The sequence below is a fragment of the Cygnus olor genome, chromosome 3, assembly GCF_009769625.2.
Source record: "Cygnus olor isolate bCygOlo1 chromosome 3, bCygOlo1.pri.v2, whole genome shotgun sequence".
NCBI lineage: Eukaryota > Metazoa > Chordata > Aves > Anseriformes > Anatidae > Cygnus > Cygnus olor.
This window is the reverse complement of record NC_049171.1, coordinates 20,209,204-20,231,090: the sequence shown is the minus strand read 5'-3', so window position 1 is coordinate 20,231,090 and position 21,887 is coordinate 20,209,204. Positions and strand designations below refer to the sequence as shown.

Below are 21,887 nucleotides of genomic sequence, written 5' to 3'. Positions count from 1 at the left end.
AGCTAATTATTAACATAATGATGTAACATATGCAAGTACCCATCACTTACAGAACACAATGTTGCTTTAACTGTTTGTTTTTGCTAGATGAAGAATCACATACTGAAACATGTCTTTCAGCTCTGGCTTGCTGATGATTGCTGGCTACAAGCAAACTTGTATTTAGGTATTCATCAGGACTTTGATCTTGAAGACCACAGGCCATATTGTTTCAGTGTTATGGTTGGACATGGCAAGAGTCATTATTTCAATGTAGAGCTATGCAGCGAGCTGGCAGTGTGGGAGAAATCATTTCAAAGAGCAATTTTCTTGGAAGTTCAAAGAACGGGGGTAAGTAATGAATAATTTAAATCCTGGAGCCATTTCATCAGTAAAAGAAGTAAAACAAATCTTTAGATAGTATGCCTAGTATGCCTATGTAATAACATTCTATGAGTATAGTTTACCTTGATTACATAAAACTGGAAATTGATACATTTTGCCAGTGAAAAACACTTTTGAGGAGATTCTTTAGACCACTTTGAACATTTTCTTCCATAAAGCTCACATAAGGTACATTTGTTTTACATTATGGTTCTATTTTCAAAAAAAAAATATTTCGTTTTTACACTGTTAATTGAAAACTGGGACTGACTATGTTAACATTGGAAGAATGTGAAGAATCAGAGTAAAAGATGAAAGTTTGTCATATTAAATCTTAAAGTCTCTTAATTAAACAACAGCTGACCAGTTTCTGCTGGCTAGTCAAATTTTCTCAAGCCAATTACTTTCTTAGACCTGAGGATACGCTTCCCATTAGATGGTTTCGTGTTTAAGGTTATGGTACCTGGTATATCTGTCTAAATATGTGTCTGTTAGTATTGTGGTGACTAAGCTCCCATTAGAATCAGCATGATTAGATCAGTGAGATCAGAGAATAAATGTGATCATCCTAAAGTTAAATAAAAAGATATTTCGTGGTATGAGGACAGAGAACATCTATGGATTTTGAGTTAAGTTGTAGTCTAAAGCAACTCTGTACTGTTGTGTAAAAAAATTATTTTCTGAACATGTGGATCCAAGTGAACTGGTCCAGTGGTATGGGAATATATGGATTAAGAGTATAGGCCTTCTCCAATGATAAACATATTTACATATTTAGCGCAAACTCAAGCTTGATCTGGCATGTGCTGATTGGACAGGGACCTCCTAAAGATAGTTACACTATCAGGAGCACTGGATCACAGCACTGAATTAACACAACATGCAAGGAACAGGAGTCTTAGCATAGCTGCTGAATCAGCTCTTCTAAATTTCCAAGTCTCTGGGATCCTAAGGAGGTTTGCAGGTGCTTGCATAGAACAATTCTAATTGTCTCTTCGAACTGATAGGGTAACAAAAATGATTTTGCAATGGTGATGCTGTTGCTCCTGTGCGTCTGAGAAAGAATGCAGTTCTTCAGAAAAAAAATAAAATAAATAAATAAAAGGATTCTTCCTGAAAAGTTTTTGGGTGTCAGGGAGGGAATCATAATGCTAACTGAGTATACATAAAATATTTTCTTGCATAAATTCGTCAAGAAATTATGGTGCATCTGTTTGACCAACCATTCAATTATCCTATTTATCATCATATAAAAAGCAGATAATATTTCATTAAAATTAAGTGCAATAAGGGTGGATATCAACTGGTTCTGTAACTGACTCTGAAGAGTTTATTGCTAAAACTCAAAACTTCTTGTTCTGTTGCAGCTAACAGTCTTTAAATTAAGGGATGTTCTTTTGCTTATGCAATGACCTTTTGTCTTTTCAATCCAACAAGCTGCTAGACCAATATCCATAAAAGGCATTAATATTTCTTCCATCATTGGTTTAACCTATCTGAAACCTCCAGGAGAGGCAATCTATTAAAATCCTGATTACAATGCTTAAGTCTCCATGTCTATTCTCATTTTAATTTTCAGTTGTACGCATACAAGTTTGCTGAAAACTGCTATGTCAGTAGGACATAAAGTGGTGTGGTCACTCTTAAGCAGTGCAAAGTCTTCCTTCAAAACATGAATACTGCTTGCGTGCTCTGGTTTTCAGATAGATATCAAGGGCAGCATGAATGATATGCATTCTTAAATTGCATATATATCTATATTGCATAGATTATTCCAAGCCATAGAAAAAGAATTAACTTTTCAGTACCCAGAAGATTAAAGGCTGTAACCTGTAGGTTAGATTGTCCATAAAAAAATCTTTCTTTTGGATAAGAACCATAATTGCAGTTGGAAAATCATTTTTATTCATAAATGATTGGGTGAGATTCATGGTGGGGTTGGATGTCACTGTATCATTTCAGCCATTCGTATTTAAACATGGCTTCCTTCTATTTGCTTTCAAGGACCATTAGGATCTTGTCTTTGTCAGAGCTGTTGTTAACCACATCCTGTACCTGTTCTTTGGTTCTTTGGCTATGGTATTTTTATAAGAATAGTAGTTCTGAGAAAATTCTGTCCTTACACAGTCTATGAAAAGCAATGTTAAGGTGCAATGGTATGTTCAAAATTGTGATTTGTTATACATTTCTTCTGAAAATGGTACCAGTTTTAAATGATGGGAAGAATGTGATAAGGCAGGAAGAAGTTCCCCTCACAATATCACTTCCCTTTCAGGTATCTTAAATCCCTATTTCAAGCTGCAAGTGTTTACAAACAGGATCTTACCACAAAACTGTGAAATTCAGTGACTCTAAATTACTCCATTTGCAAACAATGATAACAAGTGAATTTATGTTAAATACTTGTGACAGAAATATAGATATTTTCTTCCTAGAAAAAAAACATTTTAATTGTGGATGGCATAATTTGGACAGATGGGGTCATTAGAAATGCAGTGGAAGTAGGGCAGGAAGGCAACTGAAGGGCAGAAAAAGTGTGTTAAAGATAGGTTGTGAAGTTCTCTCAACTAAAACTTCAGTCATCTCTCACAAGTCCCATCCAGCCATATTGTCTCAGCTGGAACACCCTCAGCAGCACAAGACCAATTAATGATTGTCAGATTAAGTCGTCTTTCTTTTTTTTTAAAAAAAAAAAAAAAAAAGTTTTTTTTGTAATCTTCAAAAATAAAAGGCCAGCACTTTTTCAAGATTTCCTACTAATTCTTTGACCCTTAGTACTGGCTTGCCAGTATGATGCGATATTATTCCATGCTTTTTCAACGTTGTCTTTTTTATTACTTTCTCAGTATTCTTCCCTCTTGTCACACTATTCTTTCCAAAGCATATCATGACCTCATCTGAGTTTTAGATAGGACTGTTTAATGCAGAAACACTTTGGTAGGATGATTTGGATCTTTGGAGCCTTCCTTATTGTCCCATAGGAGGACAGACAAGGATGTTGCAGTCATATTTGGTAGGGGACAGAAGAAAGAGTTACGACATTTCATTTTCACCTATACAAACGCTGTAAAACACAACGGATTAATTGTTTTGGCATCGTAAAACTTTGTCCTTCTTACATGGATGGCAGAAGACAGAGTCTAAGACAAATCTGTTTCACAAAATGGAAGAGCTCTCAGGAGACTGAAAAAAAAAAAACCACACAAGGGTAAAATCATCCACTGCAGCATCTCTGAAAAACCTGCAGTTGATTTATAGTGAGGAGGCACAGTTACATACTCTCATCATTTATCTAGAAACTTTAAACATGAAAGTAAATTTTTCCTTCCAGCTGTGTTGCAGATGTTGCAAGTGCTGTCCCATCCCAATACAGCTGGCTAACCTAGTTTCATGAAAACATTTACTTTTCTTGGAAAAAAAAAAAAAAACTTTTTAAAAATGAGTTACCAAAAAAACAAAATTAAAATCAGTCAGATGTTGATCTCTAACCATTCATAATAGAATAATTGAGAAGTTTTGCTGAATGCATACTTTCTGTACAAAAAGGTAATTACTTCTAGACAATTTCTTTCCATTGACAGACAAATTCTGGAAGTCAAAATAAAATAGGTATTTGTTGAGGACAGGGATATAAAAGTATCACCATACGAGAGATACATCGGGAGTAAAATTCAGTTTCTGGAATGACATAAATTCTTCCTTTCAGGAAAATACTTTAAAAATAACAAGACACCAATCATTTTTCATGAACAATGTAATCATATTTCACTTAAATTCATGTCATGTGAACAAGTATCCTTTTTTTTTCACCCTTTGTATTCTCATTAACACGTATCTGCTTCCCTGGATGTTTTATCGTTTTATCTTTTTTTTTTTTTTGGATGCATTTTTAACATTTATTTATTTTCCCAAGAGTTAGCAACAAACAATTCTTCATAATGAGATTCTTGATGCTGAACATGTAAGCCAGACTGGCTCATTGCAATGCAGAATTGGTTGCCGATTATGTCTGTTCCTGACTAACTGCAACAATGATTATTAGGAATAATTGTGCATTCAAACCCGGCATTATTTCTATAGGATTCCCATATGAAGCTCTCAATTTTATTTTCAAAACTGCTTTTCTGCTAACACACCATGATTAAAATTCCTAAAAAAAAAAAAAAAAAAAAAGCAATAGTTAAAACAAATGCAATTAATTCCTTTTCTGTTTTGTAAGCAACAGTAAATTTCTTTTCAATATTATTCTGTCCTGCCAATCCCTGTTTTCATCTGTGAACATGAGCAGTGTTCCACAGTTATGAAAGATGACAGGCATGAAAGTAACATATATCACAGCATCCTTAGTTTGTGAGCTTCCTACGCAAGATTTTAACATTTTCCTCTATACACTGTATGTTATTCAGGATGATCTACATGAAATGCCTGACAAGTCTAAAACCACTTTATTGATGATTAAAGCAAAAGGAAACCAACCAAACAAAAACAACCAAATCCTGTAATTATTTTGAAGAAATTGTTTACACAATTCCTTTCTTCAGCTTTGTTTCTCTTCCCTTTTTTGCTTGATGGCCTACCTCTGATTTTGTTTCTAGTTTTGGGTACTTTTTGCTATCCTCTCTTCTATTCATCTTTTCAAATTTTCTTGTATTACCTTTTCATAAATTTTATCCGTTCTACAGTTTTAATTCACTTCTAATCCAAGTTGTCTTCCATGAAACATATATTGTTTGTTGTATAAAAGTAATATTGTTTATTGTATAAAAGTAAAGAAAGTAATCTGTGCAGTCTCATCATTCCTACAAACTACTTGCTGTTTGTTCTGGACTATTACTTAATTTTTCATGAGTATTTGTGTTAAAAATGCTCTGAAAGGGTTCACTAGAACTAATTGAAAACATACAGAACTGATTTCAGTAACCTTTTCAGGAAAGCAGTATATCTCAGAATTTACCATCAGGTGCATAGGTTGACTATATTGTATTTAATATCAATATAATAGTGACCATATGAATATACTCGCTATAAGAAGTCAGTACTTCCTAACCTTCTGGATGCACTAATTTTTTGAATGGTTAAAAAAAAAAACAAACCACTACACTGACATTTTAAAAAACTACATTTTCATCAAATTAAATGAATTAATAATGGAGTAAAGGAATAAAGTAGATTCCATATTTGGAGCAGCTCCGGAAAGGCACAAAATTAATTTACATATTTGGGGGTTTATTCTCAGTCCACTGAAGATAACAGTAAACTCCCATTGAAATTCCTTTAAATTAAAGGCTTCTAAGCAGCTTCTAAACATTTTTTCTACTGAACAGCAGTACAATCTTGCACCTAGTTCTGTTCTGTTATGATATATATATATCTTAGCCTATACATATGTTTTCAATATATTTTTTTTTTTTAAGGTCTTATTATTTCTATTCAAAATAAAAATCTCTAAGGACCAACACCTTGGTCAGAATGTAATAAGTATACTGAAATATACTACTCTGTTATTAAACCAGGACAATATTTTTGGTCTGAAGTAATATATAACTGAAGATGTATTGGAATGCCAATTGACGTTATTTTATGGACAAAAGATTTTATTCCAAATGGCCCAAGATCTAGATGAGGTTATATATTGCACAACAAGAAGAGTAGAAGAGTATACACATAGATTTCTATAATACATTTTATCAAGTAGTCTGATATTTTCATAAGAAAAGAGAACAACTGAAATCCACTATGCATGCCAAGTGTTTTTAAAAAATACTAAAATGTGGACCCTTAAAATGTGGTCAGAACCACATTTAGCACACATGCTTCAAGTTGGATTCTGCAGTAATCTTTTGTTATTCCTAAGGCAAAGAATATTTTAGCAACCTAGCATTATAAAGCAGATTATACATAGAGGTGAGCATTAAGAAAGCAACTACAAGTGTGAACAGTGGAGTGCACTGGTCAGTGATGTGGAGTCCTCGCATTTCTGCTGTATAGTGACCAAGCTGCATGGAAGTGTGAAAACAGCCCCATCTGAAGGTGTTTAGTAGGGTGAAATGTACAAGCTGATGACTGACAATTCTGGATTTAGAGAAAACAGGATAAAATGAAACTTGTGGTGTCTGGATCCAAGCAGTCTAAAAGTTTAGTTCCTGGGTCTCTTTCCTAGAACATTACACAAAAGGTGTTTTCTAGTCATTCTCAAATGGTGTTTTAGTTTGATCTTATTACAACCCAAGTTAGATGTAATCAGAATAGATCTTAGAGACTGTGTTCCCACTGGGACTTGGGCATAGGTGAAGTATCTTTCTACTCATCCTTGTATCACAGCTAATCTGGCTCTTCTGGCTACCTAATTTCTGAGATGCTTAGAAAACTTTGAATGTCTCAGCAACTCTGTGGTCAAAAAACACACACTGATTGTGTCTAGGAAAATTTGGGAATTAAGTGGTGCTTGAGAAATTATAGTCTAAATCATTTTCTGAGACTGTGCAAGAGAAGTCCATTTCAATGGAAAACAAACAAACAAAAAAAAGCAGAAATTAGGCAGTCTGAATAAGAAATAATTGTCATTTCCAGCTTGTGAATCTATTGCTTCTTTATGGTAACCTGAGAGGATGAGTAAAACAAGATTGGTTGTTTACAGTGTAATACTTCTAAGCTCCAAATAATTTATTTAGAATACAAAAATGTTAAATACAGCTGGCAATGCTATCTCAATTTTATATTCTGATGACAAAGCATCAGACATATATAGGAATACCTTAAATACTGGAAATGTCACCATATTAATAATTTCAGAAGATACCTCATTCTTATTTCTGAAACAAACTAATAAATAAATAAACTCAATACCCTTCTTAAATTCAGGTAAGATAATAAAAAGCCGTTAAATTAGGTTAGATTTATAGGATCATTAAAAGATATGAGTTTGTTACCAGAAGCACTCAGTAAACTGAGTACTTTAATTACACAATTAAGTTTTAGATTGTTTTCATTACGTACAGAAAGCTTTTAATTGGTCATCTTTAGAAGTGCGATTAGTTTCAAATTCATTTTCACACTAATGAAACACACAAACAATTCTCCAACCCAAAGAAATATGCTGAGAACTATACAGATTAATTGTAAATATAGTTGTAAAAATGATTAATAATTGAGCAATTCAGACAGCGGGTAAATTCTCTTGCATTTTTTCCAATAAGAATTTAGTAATTCATAATGATATTGAAGAAAATCTTGTTAACATATTCTATATTTTAAACATGATTAATATAAAATGTTGATTTTCATGAAGATACACCAACGTTTCTCAAAATAATGTGTTCTTAAAATTACAGATATTGAAAGGCTAAATCCAAAGTCATGTATATCAACATATTTATATTTATTTATAAATCCAAAGATCTAGATAACAATGATGTGTTGTGAGTCTAATTTTGTTATTGTTTTCCAGAGTGTGTTATAGACTTAAATAAGGATGAAACAATTCAATTGTAAAGTTACTCTAATGGAATTTCAAATTTATAGAGAAATATAACCTTAGTATTTTGATACCTTACTTTCTATTTTCAAAAGTTGGTGTTCTCTATTGTCCTCTACCTATGATTTCTTTGTTAGAATCAGGTAGAAAAAACAAAATCCCTATCTAAGCATCGTTGATCTGAATATTGTTCTGGTAATGAACACTTGAATTCTTGAATTGCTCAATTGTTCCAGAATTGAATTGGTAATGTCTCTTGTTGATACTTCTAATTAAAATCATTTCTCAACAGCAAAATTAGTAGCATTTTATAAATTCAGATGTTTATAAATCACCAGAAAAATAATTTATTACATAATAAAGAACTGTCTCAAAAACAAGTCAGTGCCTTTGCTGAAGTACACTAGTAGATTTCTACTGAAATGAATGATGCCAGCCTGATTACTATGACTGTGAGTCTGCTTCAGGTATGTAAAAATATATGTGGGACAATTTATGGGTATTTAATTCATAGTTGTATTTTTTTTTTCCTATGGAAAAATCAGTTCCTACAAAACCAGAAAATGATTGCTCAGTCATAGAGATGAGGAAGCACAATCTGTTCTGACATAAGCCAAGGTTTAAGAATGCACTTTGAAATCTCACTGCTAGAGGACAACCAATAAGCCACTGGGCTCTGAATTTGTCCTCCTACCCACATTTCTCACACTGCCTCTTCCTACAACCAATTTAAGCTACAACCTACCTGTTCAGCAGAGGAGGTAGCAGGTATTCTTTTGCCTTTTGTTTCTTTCTCCTGTCCAATGAGAGTTACACTAAAAAACATGCATGTATTAAACATAGGTGTGTGGTTGTTGTTTTTGTTTGTTTTTCTAAAGCACTGCTTCTACTAAAATCAATAGAAGCTTTCTTTGAAGTTTATTGAAAGTATAGTAAGCCATTATCTGAGTCCTTAGAAAAATCTTGCTATTAGTGCTAGTGTCTTATGTACATATATGCTAAACCACATGTATGCATTGCATCCGTGTTTAAAACAACAACAAAAAAAGGTATAATGTCTTCTTGAAATCATCAGAGCAGAACACTGTCTTTTACAAGACACTGTACTCTTTTCTACTAATGCACAGAAGACCATGAAAAAAAAAGTTGTAAAATCATGTTAAGGCATTTGATGCAGTTACTCCCATAGCATTAACTCCAGATATTGTAGGAATGTACAAGAATGCTTTTAAACAGATTTATATTATTTTAATAAAGAGGTTTTAATTTTATCTATCAATAATTGTCACAGTTCTGTAAATTTTAATTGTGACATGATAAATTCCTTAAAGGTATGGCCAAATGAGTGGATCTGACACATTTTTAAATCAGGATAGTGCTCATTCATGCGCACAAATAAATTATTTCATTGATCCTTTTGCAAAGTTATGTAGGGCAAGAATACAACTGAGCTTCAAAAGTCTGTTCTACATGAAATTTCTGAAAACTTTCACGCTTTTGATGAATTTCAGATTTCATTGTCATTTCATTTTCTCATGTCTTGTGGATTCAAAGTGAGAATATTTTCAATGTATTTCATATTTTAAATGTACTGTATATTTTATCTTTTAAATTTTTTACTTTTTTTCTTTTAATTTTGTTGATTTTTTTTTCTCTCCAAAAGGACTATCAGAGGTTTTCATAAAAAGCCAAATTACATACATTTTAAATCAAACTAGTTTGGAATTTCAAAGAGTTTAAATAGCATTTCTGTTCAGCACAGGTAATTCTGTACAAAAATGCTGTTGATGATTTTTCATGCTGTCTTCAGAATTAAGGGTTTTAATTCCCTGTCTCCTAATACACTTTCTGTATGTGGGCTGCGATCTATTTCTCAGTACGACCATAATAACTGTTTGCTTTTATGCTCTCTCCAGATATCCATACTGACAGAAGGACTAAAGAAAATGTTAAATGTAATATAAATTGGTATTTGCTGTCATATACGGGGAAAAACAAATATCAGTGATATTTGGAAGATATTAAAATGTTATCAGTTCAAACTGGTAACACATGAGTCTTCTGTTAATAAGATTGATACGTTGACCAGTAATTGATTTCTAGGGAAATCTCTTTACAATTAAATTAAATTACTACCTTAGTCTCCAATTTAATACAATATGACAAAGACACCTCCTCAACATCTGTACACAGCTCACTTCCTTATGTCTGTATGAGATGATGGGCTTTGCTGAAAAGTCAACTCCTTCTTAGATTGATTATGGCTGATCATTAATGTTTTAGTTTTTGGACATTTAATAACAGACAAGTACTGAGTAGCTAAAAAGAATTTTGCCATTAAATCTGTCAGATTTTGGATTGTCACTAAATAAACCATGCTAAACGCATAAATTCATGTTGTTGGTTTCTATATATATTGGCTGGCATTTAATTATAAAAAATGAAAAAGATCAGAACCAGGTGATGATAGTTGTTTTATAGTATCTGGAGTTTTATCTGAATCTGATAAAACTGTTCTCATCATTTGTATTGTTTATTCTACATTCTATTCTATATTGCAATTGGAATGGCTTGTCTCTGGAAAACAATAGATGTTTATAATATAAAAATTAATTAGATTAATAAAATAATGTTTATTTAATTTGAATGCAAATACTACCTAGCTCTAAGCAAAGTAAAAATTTTGTTAAGATTTTCCCAGTTTATTGATAATGTATTATTTCTACACAGAAGCACAGCACATTTTTAACTTTAAATGAATAATAAGAAATTTATGCAATATGCATACTCTCTGGTATGGATATCGTTCTTGCCCAGATCTTTGCTGTCTGGTTATTTTTGTTATTTATTTTTTTGAAGTAAATATGTTTTGAACTGTACAACATGAGTATACTGAGAAATAGTGTCTGTGTTCCCACTCACATGTAACGAACATTTACAGATCATCTTAGTGCAAATGCTTGTTATACATCTATAAAGTAGGTGACAAAACAGCAGGGGAAATGTGAAGTTTAAGCAATAAAGTGCAATGATATTGTCTACTTTCCAATTGTTTTTTGGAAAATAAATAAGCAGAATAACATACATGCCAAAATAGTATGCAATTAGAATAAAAGATTTTTTTTTCCTGTATTTTGGCTGATAAAAAACACCAGAATTCCTGCTTAATTGAACATAACTTAGTCCAGAATGAATGAATATATTGAATATGAATGAATGGTATAGCAAGCAACATTAGTTAAAGCAGAAGTGAGTTTCTCTTCATTGAAGACAAAAATTAACCAAAATATAGCCAGGTTTCAGCTGAATTTTTGAAATTGTAAGCTTGATGGGGCATTAGGAACAACAGCACTAAAGTCATGAAAGTAAACTCCATTAAAAGGAATATGCAATATATCATTTTTCTCACTGTTGCCCTTACATGAGCGATGTCACTGGATCTCAGTTGTTCATAGGAAATTTTATTTGCCAAGGAAATAAATGAAATCTTAGGAAAAGGAATGCTGACTGAACTGATCACCCTGATTCTTTAGAAAATTATATGAAATTAATTTTTTTACTATGAAACGTTTTTGATGATCTCAGAACACAGCATCCCAATCAGCAGTCATTATTAGTAGTCATATTTTAAAGACACAAACAAATGGAACCCCTATGCCACTTGGGCAATCTGGGGTCAGAATCCAGTCCCAAGTCAGAGGAACATTAAAAGGTTGCATGTCATGAAAAAGTCCAGAGGTGCTACACTGGCCGCCTATGACAGAATTTAGACAAATTAGGGCACCCAGCAAAGGCATTTCAATAAGCTCATATTCCAGCAACCACAAAAATATTTTGCATGTGCAGATTTATTCAGAAGCATTTGGACTGCAGTCCCTGAAGCAACCCAAATGACCTATGGCTTCAGCTTAGGCAGGAGAGCCAAATACCTGTGCTGTAAACAGGTGGCCTCAGATCTGGCAGGTATACTTCCTTCCTTCTTGCTCCATACTATGGCTCTGTGTGGTCAAGGATCCCTTTACACGGAAGACAACTCAAAAAGAGGAGAGGACCTCTTTTTCTTCCTTGCTTCTCCTTCATAAACAGCCAGTGCCTCAGCTGCAATGGTGCCTATTACCTGCCAAGTCTCTAATTCACAGAATCACAGAATCGCAGAATCGCAGAATGGCTGAGGTTGGCAGGGACCTCTGGAGATCACCTAGTCCAACCCCCTTGCTGAGCAGGATCACCTAGAGCACATTGCGCAGGATGGCATCCAGGCGGGTTTTGAATATCTCCAGAAAAGGAGACTCCACAACCTCTCTGGGCAACCTGTGCCAGTGCTCTGTCACCCTCACAGTAAAGTGCCCCCTCATATTCAGCTGAAACCTCCTGTGCTTCAGTTTGTACCCGTTGCTTCTCGTCTTGTCACTGGGCACAACTGAAAAGAGACTGGCTCCATCCTCTTGACACCCCCCCCTCAGATATTTATACACATTGATGTATACACACTCCCTTCAGTCTTCTCTCTTCCAGGCTAAGCAGGCCCAACTCTCTCAGCCTGTCCTCGTATGACAGGTGCTCCAGTCCTCTCATCATCTTCATAGCCCTCCTCTGGACTCGCTCCAGTAGTTCCATGTCCCTCTTGTACTAGGGACCCCAGAACTGGACACAATGCTCCCATGTGGCCTCATTCCAACCATGTCAAAGGCCAGTGCCTACACGTGAACTGATCACTCTTTCTGTTTGTGTCCCCACCTCTGTCTCACCGTACAGAAATTTGAGGCATATTCCTCTGCGCCTTTGTCTCTGAGTGGAAATAAGAAAGTCTGTCTTGTCTTTTCCTGTGAATTTGTTCTCCATTTTTAGCATTTCCTTACCTTTTTACTTAGGAACCTGACACCTATGAATCGAGTTTAAAGCCCTTTGTGTTGAGTTACCAGATCTGTTCACAAACACATTCCGTCTTTCTGAGGGAAACCGTCATTGTGACTGTTTGTCATAAAAGCCAGCTTTAAAATTATTTGGCATCTCTTTGAATGTATTTTAAAAGTCTCTCCATGCTTTAAAACTGATGGAAGATAAGCATTAAAGAAGTCTTTCTGTTTTTCCCATTAAGAGGTAATTGACCCAAGCCTTCAGTGCTAATTACCTCCTGCAGATTCCAGGATGTGTGTGTAGTCATGGAAGATACTAATTAAGTCTCTGGTTATGTGGACAGAAGAAAAAAAAAAGGAAAGAAAATGGAAAAAAAATGGAAGGGAAGGGAAGGGAAGGGAAGGGAAGGGAAGGGAAGGGAAGGGAAGGGAAGGGAAGGGCTAAGTTTCCTGAGCATCAGAAGATTAGTTAACTGTACTGTCATGCAGAGGGATGGATGTGTGAAGAGTTTTGTAGATGGCAAATGAAAGATGAACAGCTGTCCAGATGTGACTTCCTTACAGGGCTGAAGTCTTGCCCTAGGATAAACATAGGGACTTCATTTTGTTCTGAAGGCTACAGTAGAAGGGTACTTACTCTCTCTGATGCCTCCTGCCCCTAAGCACAGGATCTCTTTTCCCATCATTTAGCTTCCAGGACTCTCTTTTTTCTACCTCCCAGAGAAACTCTACCCACTCTTCTCCGTACTCCTCTCTAAGAATCTCAGTTGCTTGCAGTTTATGTAAAGGCAAGGGCTCAGCTTTGTATTAGTGATTTGCTGAGGACAGGTGGGAGTTTCATCATCTAGAAGGAAAAGCTTTTAGCCTTCCCCTACTGCTGCCGGAACAGAGAGGCTTGCTCACTTCCACATGACCTGCTGGTGAAGAGGACCCAGTCTGGAGGCATGGACAAGATGTAGGCAGAAAGCATGTGTGTTCAGGACTGCTCAAACCTGGTAATGCCAGCATGCAAGATAATGCTAATTAGTGCATAATAATATTAGTATTGCTTGATGCTGCCTACGTTTGCTGTGCGTTGTTACCACGATGCTGTCACACTTTCACCCTGTTTCTGAGTAGGCACAGGAAGTCTAACAAATTCCTTTGGCGAGTGGGTCATAAACACCATTCTTCCCCTATTTGGACAGTCATATTGTCAACTTAATGATCTTTTCATGAGTTAAATATATATGTATTATGATATTGATATCTGGAAAAAAAAAACAAAAAACACAAAAAAAACAAACAGAGATACAGAAGTAAGAGTTTTGTAATTGTCTTCCATTACAAATGATTATTCTACAGATCACTTCACCTGTGCTTGGAAGAGATTAAGTAATTGATTTGGGATATATACTACAATTTTCTGACCCGATGCAGTTCAGATGTGATGCCTTGCTTTTAACAGCTTAATTCTTTTTACTAAAGAAAGTTCATTGGGCTTAAACTCCCAGTCTCCATAACCACTGGCTTTTGTGATAATCAGTTACCATCAGAGACACCAAGATTATAGCTAGAAAACTACACCTACTCTGGAGCAGTGCAAGCCAAGCATTGTCACTATGCCACATTTGCTACAGTGTTGAACTTTCATATATACATAAGCTGTGTAAATTAATGAAAATTAATGTGACTATTTGAGTATAGATTAATGATAGAAAAATATTTTAATGCAAAATTTAAATTGATACCTTGTAAGTTCTCAGCTATTTACAATTCCTAAGTGCTCTGTGATAAACCAGTATTAGACCTAAGCTCAGAAGAAAAATCTAATTTCCAATTGGTAAGGAAGACTGCTTAAAATAACCTATATTTTTCCTCACTGGTGCTTAAATTGTGAATTCTCAAGTTGAACGCCTGTGGAGAGCTGGCTGATATATAGTAAGATGTTTTTCTGGAAAATTACATCTGAAGACAGCTAAGATCAGATTTCTATTGTTAAACCTCTATGTAAACAACTTATGTAGATAAACAAGGGTGTTCACATATTTGCAAGTGTATGGGAAGCTTATTCCAAAGACAAGAATTAGAAGGGATAGTGCTCTGTACTAGTGTGAACAAGTGGGGATGGGGGTCCTTATTAGAGCTATCCAAGAACCTGTTCAAAGTCACTGAGCAAATGCCAGAGGCAGGTTTTTAAATTTAATAACTGCTGTTATCTCTCTTATATGGCAAAACTCAAACTAATTCTGTTATAAAGTAAACATTATTTTTTTTTTTTTTTTTTGTTAAGTACAAACCTTATTTGTAATGGTTATCACACTGAAAATGCAGCATAATCTGTTTGCCTTTAGTGTTTGCCTGCAAATCATTTCTAATTTTCCATTATTTGCAAATATTTAATATTTGTAAAATTGTCCAGGCTAATTATTTGTAAATAGTTCATTTTAATAATCACCATGTGTGACAGAGCAATTCGATGTTTACTCATGGGGGGAATCTAATTTAATACGTTTTCAAAACTGCATTTCTGAGTCAGAGCCCAGCTTTTTAACTATTTAAATTGGATAATAATAGAGAATAAGTTAAGACTGATGCTTAATACCACCTTACAATTACTAAATAAAATGTGGGAATATTTAAGTTAAATATATTAAATACATATATATATAAATATTTAAATTAAAAAGTGTTCTGATTGATTATCAATCACTGAAATCTTTTTAATACCAAATAATATGATCTTTTAACACTAATGAGCAAAGTAGTTTATTCAGAAATAATTTACATCTGTCATTGTTCAGTTGATTATAATACTAGTCTGTACTAATAAATGAATTTCATTCCCAGCCCTTTCAAAATCCTTAACATAATGTCATGTCTATAACTCAGAAATTCTTATTCTAGTATAACTCTAAATATTTATTTACGTAGTAGAAAAAGGAAACCTTCACAATTACTAAAAACAAAAGTTTTATATTATGCAAAAAAATTTTGAACAACTTCATGGGACAATTTTCAACTTAAGCAATTTCATTAATGCTTTCAGTTTCCTTTAGGAAATTCTTATGTTAATACCATATTTCTGCATTTAAAGAAACTATCCAGTTAAAAATAAAAATAAAAATCCTGCAAATAAATGTCTAAGGGTAAGGCAACAGTGTGGTTTATGAAATATCAATGAGAGCAAAATAATGCTCCCTTGGGGGAAAATTAAAAAAAAAAAAAAAAATTCATAAAGAGTGAGGGTATGTATATATCATGAAATGGCTGGTAAGGTGAAGTGATGAAAGGCTCAAGGCATGTTCTGACCTCTATTCATGCTGAAGGCAGAGGGCTTTTTGCCATTTACTTTAATGTGAATCTCATCAAGTTCTTTCCTATTACATCAGCATCATACTTTGTCATACGTTCAGAATCTAGGAAAGACCAAATTTAGCTAGCCTTAAAAATACATGCAAAGAGCATTAATTGATTTTTTGCTGTAAATTTTTTTTCAGAAGTTAAAACAAAAACTTCTGGGTTTGTTGGTTGGTTGGCTAGTTGTTTTTTTAATAAAACAGAATATTTGTACTCCCTCTTAAGGGAGATCGAAGAATGAAAGAAGATTGAAGAATTGGCATATATATAGCACTGGCTATGTATCTAACAAGTAGCAGTGCTAAATAATGAGTAATAGTTATTTGTTGTAATTGTTAAATTGTTTTAAACATATGAACCATCACGGTGTGTCACTGGCATGTCAGCCAAGTTTACAACTGAAGACGTTGCAAAGTAAAAGACTGTCTTCAAACTTTATATCAAGCAGAGAGATCAAGTAGATAGACAGTTCTTTTATAATTAGACTGCAATCATTAAACATTTAGGCAGTTTTACCCCCATATTTACTGGAGAAGATGTGAGAAGTCATTAATAGGTGCAGTCCATGCAGTTCTCCAGTAGCTTTAAAATAGTCAGGTTGTACTTTGTTTTCTGTTGCATTTGGTAAGGAATGGCTTTCAAGAACAACGTCTTTATTTTGCAGAAGAGTGATTTGACATAAAGAAGATCTCCAGTTCATCTCTAGCTTACAGATCTCATACAAACTTAGTCAGAAATTTTTGAGAATTTTAAGATGCGATAAGGCAGTACCAGTGCTGCTAGCTGAGTGTCTTCTCACACATCAAAAAAAATCATATGAAGTATCATTTTTATGTGAGAAATGAGATAATGGTTGCTCTCCTAAAATTCATGTGTGGTTGGTTTTTTTTTGTTTGTTTGTTTTTTTTGTTTTTTTTTTCCCAGTCTAAAACGTATGTGTGCAGTTGGCAAGGGGATACCCTATGTTTCACTGTTGACTTTGCTCTGGGATTTACCTGTTTTGACAGTAAAACAAAGGTAAGATGTAAAAAAAATATATATATATATATAACTGCTTTATTCCACTGTTCTTGAAGTTATCAGTAACCATATATTTATATTCATGTGGATATTTTTTCCTCAAATATACTGTACTTTTTATTTTTAAAGCACCTCCAAAATGCAGTCAGTTTGAGACTAGAAAAGGATAATCTACTTGTGCCATAGCATGTAAAGATAGATATTGGAGAAAGATATAAAAAAAAGTAATTTCCTTTCCAAGCAATAAAAAAAGAAAGTTATATATATATAGCAGAGAACTTGGTTTCTTAGTAACAGAGAAACTTCAAGATTTTGAAAAGATTACCAGCCATGAAAAATATTGAACTTTCACCTGGTTCTATTTGTTTTGAAGCTACAGATATAAAATAGAATGAATTATTCTTCCATCATAAGAAATTTAGGCTATATCTAAACTAAGCAGAACAAGGGCAAATGCATTTTAAAGCAAATCTATATGATTAAATTCACTTATCTTGCAAAATTGAGTGGCTATATAAAGTGACTGTAGGGAATTGGTTATGGCACATGCCAACTTCAAAACCATATCTATAATTCTACTATTTTAAATATAATTTGAAGCAATTCTAAATAAATTTATAAATTTATTTGCCAGTAAAAGCAAACTTACATTAAAAAAAAAAAAAATGTTTCTACCTTAATAGAGCTGTACAGTAGAAGGTCTGTCCTCTAAAATATGATCTTCAAATCCAAACTGAAATTATTTTTATAATATATGCTAATCAGTCATTCTGAGTTAAGATGAAAGATACTGCATTTTGAAACATTGACACAGGATCTAGTTTTATGTGTTGGCTTATTTGGTATTTTGGCAAAAATGCACAAGTTTATTGAAATCTCTGTGCAGTGAAATAATGACCAAGATCATTGTTTGAAAATTTAGACTAGTTGCTTTACATGTGCTATGAATAGCATAACAATTCAGAACATATGTTTCCATATTCTTCTTTGTTTTTGGTGATACTGCTTTCTGAAATTATGCTCTGCATAGCACATTTTGCATGTAGCCACAGATGAAGTATAGGCAGTAATCATCTCATTAGTTTAGACTATGGAAGATGTTTCTTTTATATGTGAAGGTTGATTTAGTGTACTCCCACATTTAAAACAAAAAGAACTTCTCAACTGATACTCATTTTCACAAGATCAGAAAACGAGTCATAACTAAAATCTCATTCCTACTGCGTTCAGTAGAACCAAGGTATTACCTATAGAAAGGGTAGGACTTCGACCCAATGTGCCTACCTTCAGCATATATGATGAGGAGGATTTCGATCAACCTTTGATGCTTACCCAAAAGGGGAAAAAATAACATTAGATATATTAATTCTGTTGTTAAACTGTAAAAATTCTGGAGAGTTCATACACATTTATTGTTCATTTCTGTGAGAGATGGACCTGTTCTGTATCCTCAAGCCTGTGTGAGGCAGTAATGGGCAGCTTCCACTGTTCATTCTTACTGCCCATAACTGTCATCTCAAGTTGATGGTGTTGCTACACAATCAGTCTTTTTAGAATATTTCTTACCAAGACTGAGTAAGTTGTTGAAGTGGTCAAGTAATTAGCAGTTCATTAGGGACACAAAAAGTTTTGCTGAAAATAAATATTTTATCTTCTAGACAGTGAACTTCAAATTAAGGTCACCTATTGATGCAAAGAAAATGATCTTAAAGCACAGCAGGTGCTCATACAGGCTTATTAAAATGAAGCGCATTCCTCTGGTCTGACCTACATCTCTAAGGTGGATCTCAAATTTGGGGCAAAAAGCTCATGCACTCATTAAAAAGTGTTCTTTATTACAGCCTTTAAAGGGATGTAAAGAGGCCTTCCACATTACAAATGACAAAATAGAAAGGGCAAGAACTTATCCTTAGGAGTTTATGCATCTTTTAGAAAACTCTTCATTAGAACAGTTTTGGGGGATTCTCAAACATATTTGAAATAGTTGCTTCATGACATACATGGTCTGTTCTATGGTCATCATGGACTTAACGCATTCAGATATACCATTTGGGGCCCATCACAGAAATACCATTGCATCCTGCAGCTGCTTTGTATCTGATCATAGAGATTTTCTTTATCTGTTGGCTTAGTTGGTTCATCTTCCCTATCCCATGCCTCCAGCCGCTTATCCGAAATAAAGAGATCCCCAAGTGTGCATTTTCTTCTTCTTTCCAGAGCCATCTATTTCTCTTTTCCACTCAGTGTCAACTATTGACTCCAGCAATGCCTATTATTGCTAAATTGTTTGTGTTTCATCCCCATCTAAGCAATTATAGTATATAGTGAATGTTCCTCTATCCTATTTAGATCCAAACCTATTTAAGAATACCTTTCAGGTAGTCTAATTAGGCCCTCTGGACCAAGTTAAAATTTGTTCATGAATGTAAAGTTTAAGCACCAGCAGAATGCCATAGCATTGTTGGTGGGGTGAGTTTTTTTCACCCTTTATATTAAGAAATCTAAGAAGCCAATGATGTTTGTGTCTGCAGGGAACCAGGAGATTAAATAAGGCTTTTCATACCTTTTTATTTGTATAAACAAATGCATAAACACTTTCTGTTTTGTTTTGTTTTGTTTGTGCATCGGGTATTCCTTCTCAAACCATGAGTAGGGTTCTAAAGATCACACACAAAAAAAAATAATTGAAATTCGTGAGGCTTTCATCATTCAGTGTATAGATTATCACACTTACCAGTTGTCATTTATACAAGTGTTGCCATATCCACTAAAAAAGGAAAATCATTGGCTAATGAGACAAATACAAAACTTCTACTTTCCTTTATCATTCTAATCATCTCTCAGACTCTCAGAAGGTATTTCTTCTTTTCTGTTCTGGTAGCACCCAGAAGAGTGGGGACTTAGTCTCAACAAGGATATATCAAGTTAAATGTAAATATTTAATTACCATTAAAGGCATCAAGGCATCTATTGTAATAGCTGGCAACAATGTGAAGAAATAACTTACCAAAGTGCTAATTTGAAGGAAGCAGGTCTCCTGCTCTCTTCCAAATTACGTTTTCTAAAATAGGAATAATCCAACACTTTCCTTGAATTTACTAACTATGCCGCAGGACTCTAATATGTAGAAGTAGTTTAAAACTTAGCAGAATACCTCTCCTCTCAGACAGTGAAAGTAGTCTGAACTTATGTAGAAAGGACTGGTTGTGTAACTGCATCTGACTCACAGAGCAGCTATTCCACCCCAAATCCAGTCAGTGTTATCTGTAGAATATTGGAAAAATGCACAGAGAAAAAGTCAGAAAATTTACAAGTGAAGGTATAGCATTGGTCTACATGAAGAAAATATTTTACAGTAAGGTATATTGAAAAATGGAACATAGCAAACTTTTCTCTGACTATGTTTGCTTTTGCAATAGCCTTTAAAGCATTTAAATTGTGTTTTCTCAACAGTGTCCAGGGACTGAATCACATTTCAATATGTACATGGAATTTTCATTAATGTTATAGGTATTAAGGAAACATCAGCAGAAGGTCTTTATGCAATTAGATAGCTTTTTTTTTCTTTAAAAAAAAATAAAAAGTATACACTTGTATCAATAGAAAACATTCAAATACAAATAATGCTGGTTTCAAAAATAATTCCTTTTTTTTTTTTTTTTGAAAAGTATCTGTATACATATTAAAAGACTCCTGTGAATCTATGATATGCCAGCAGTAGTAAGAACCCATGCATAAATCTGTAAAAGAGCAAGAAGCCTAGCTTTCCTATGTATTTTAGAAACAACTGTGTAACATAGAACATATTTTTTGTACTTTGCAAGACCACATTCAGTAATAAAGTTTTTGCATCTCTATTTCATATTTATCTTTGGATTTCAAACCACTTTTTAAATCTAAGCTTTTTTCAAGGATATTGATATTGTATCATGTAGGGAATGGAATCATTTACATTTCAGAGAACTTCTACGTAAGTTTTTAATTAGTGAGTATTATTATTGTGTCTTTTGTTCCCACATGTGATACAGAGCTGTTAATTTTATTTGCTCTGCAACCAGACTGTTATCATGCACTGTTTACTGCCCTAATGCTTCATCTTAATACATAAACATTAATCATTTATCTGTAGTTCTAGGTAACAGTGTGTAACAGAGTCCTTAATCAAATTTCTTTCTCTTTAGAACGTGCTGTGGAGATTTAAATTCTCTCAGCTCAAAGGCTCTTCAGATGATGGGAAAACAAGAGTAAAGCTGCTTTTTCAGAATCTAGACACCAAACAAATTGAGACAAAGGTAAGTGACATATTCCTTCTCAGCTTAGTAAAAAATGAAATGGAATTATCAATTATCAATTCCATTTACTGCTGCACTTGCACATGGTGAACTGCAAACCACAGTTTATCTTTTTTTCTCCTGTTCTGTAGAAACTCCACAATAAATAAAGTGATATAACATCTATAAATTTATTGCAGTATTTGTACAAGTCTGTTACTGAGCTGTGTTTTGATGGTGTTTCACTATATCAGAAAGATGATTTCTTCAGTGCAGTTGTTTAGCCTACCTGTAATCATACAGAACCTTAAAATTGCTTTTGAAAAGGATAAAGGAAAAATAAAACTATTTAATGACTAAATACATTTTAAGCTGCTATATAGTAGACAATTTCAAGCAAATGCGTTTAAGATATGCAAATAAATAAAATATTGTGTAACTTTTATTAGTTAAAAAAAAAAAAAAAAAAAAGGAAATAACCTTGAAAGAGGCCAGGCACTTCCTGAAACCTATTGGTTCTACTGTGACTTAGGAGCATTCAGTGCTTTGCAGGATCTGGCGTTA

At 33.8% G+C, this 21,887-nt stretch overlaps 1 protein-coding gene across 1 annotated transcript in view; it reads left to right on the top strand.

Moving 5' to 3' along the window:
- SNTG2 (syntrophin gamma 2) overlaps positions 1–21,887 on the top strand; it is a 165,278-nt gene that overhangs the window by 128,219 nt on the left and 15,172 nt on the right. The window contains exons 14-16 of the mRNA XM_040550870.1: positions 121–330; positions 16,957–17,049; positions 21,234–21,344. Of these exons, the coding sequence (XP_040406804.1) occupies positions 121–330; positions 16,957–17,049; positions 21,234–21,344 (414 nt within the window). The remainder of the gene's footprint in view (positions 1–120; positions 331–16,956; positions 17,050–21,233; positions 21,345–21,887) is intronic.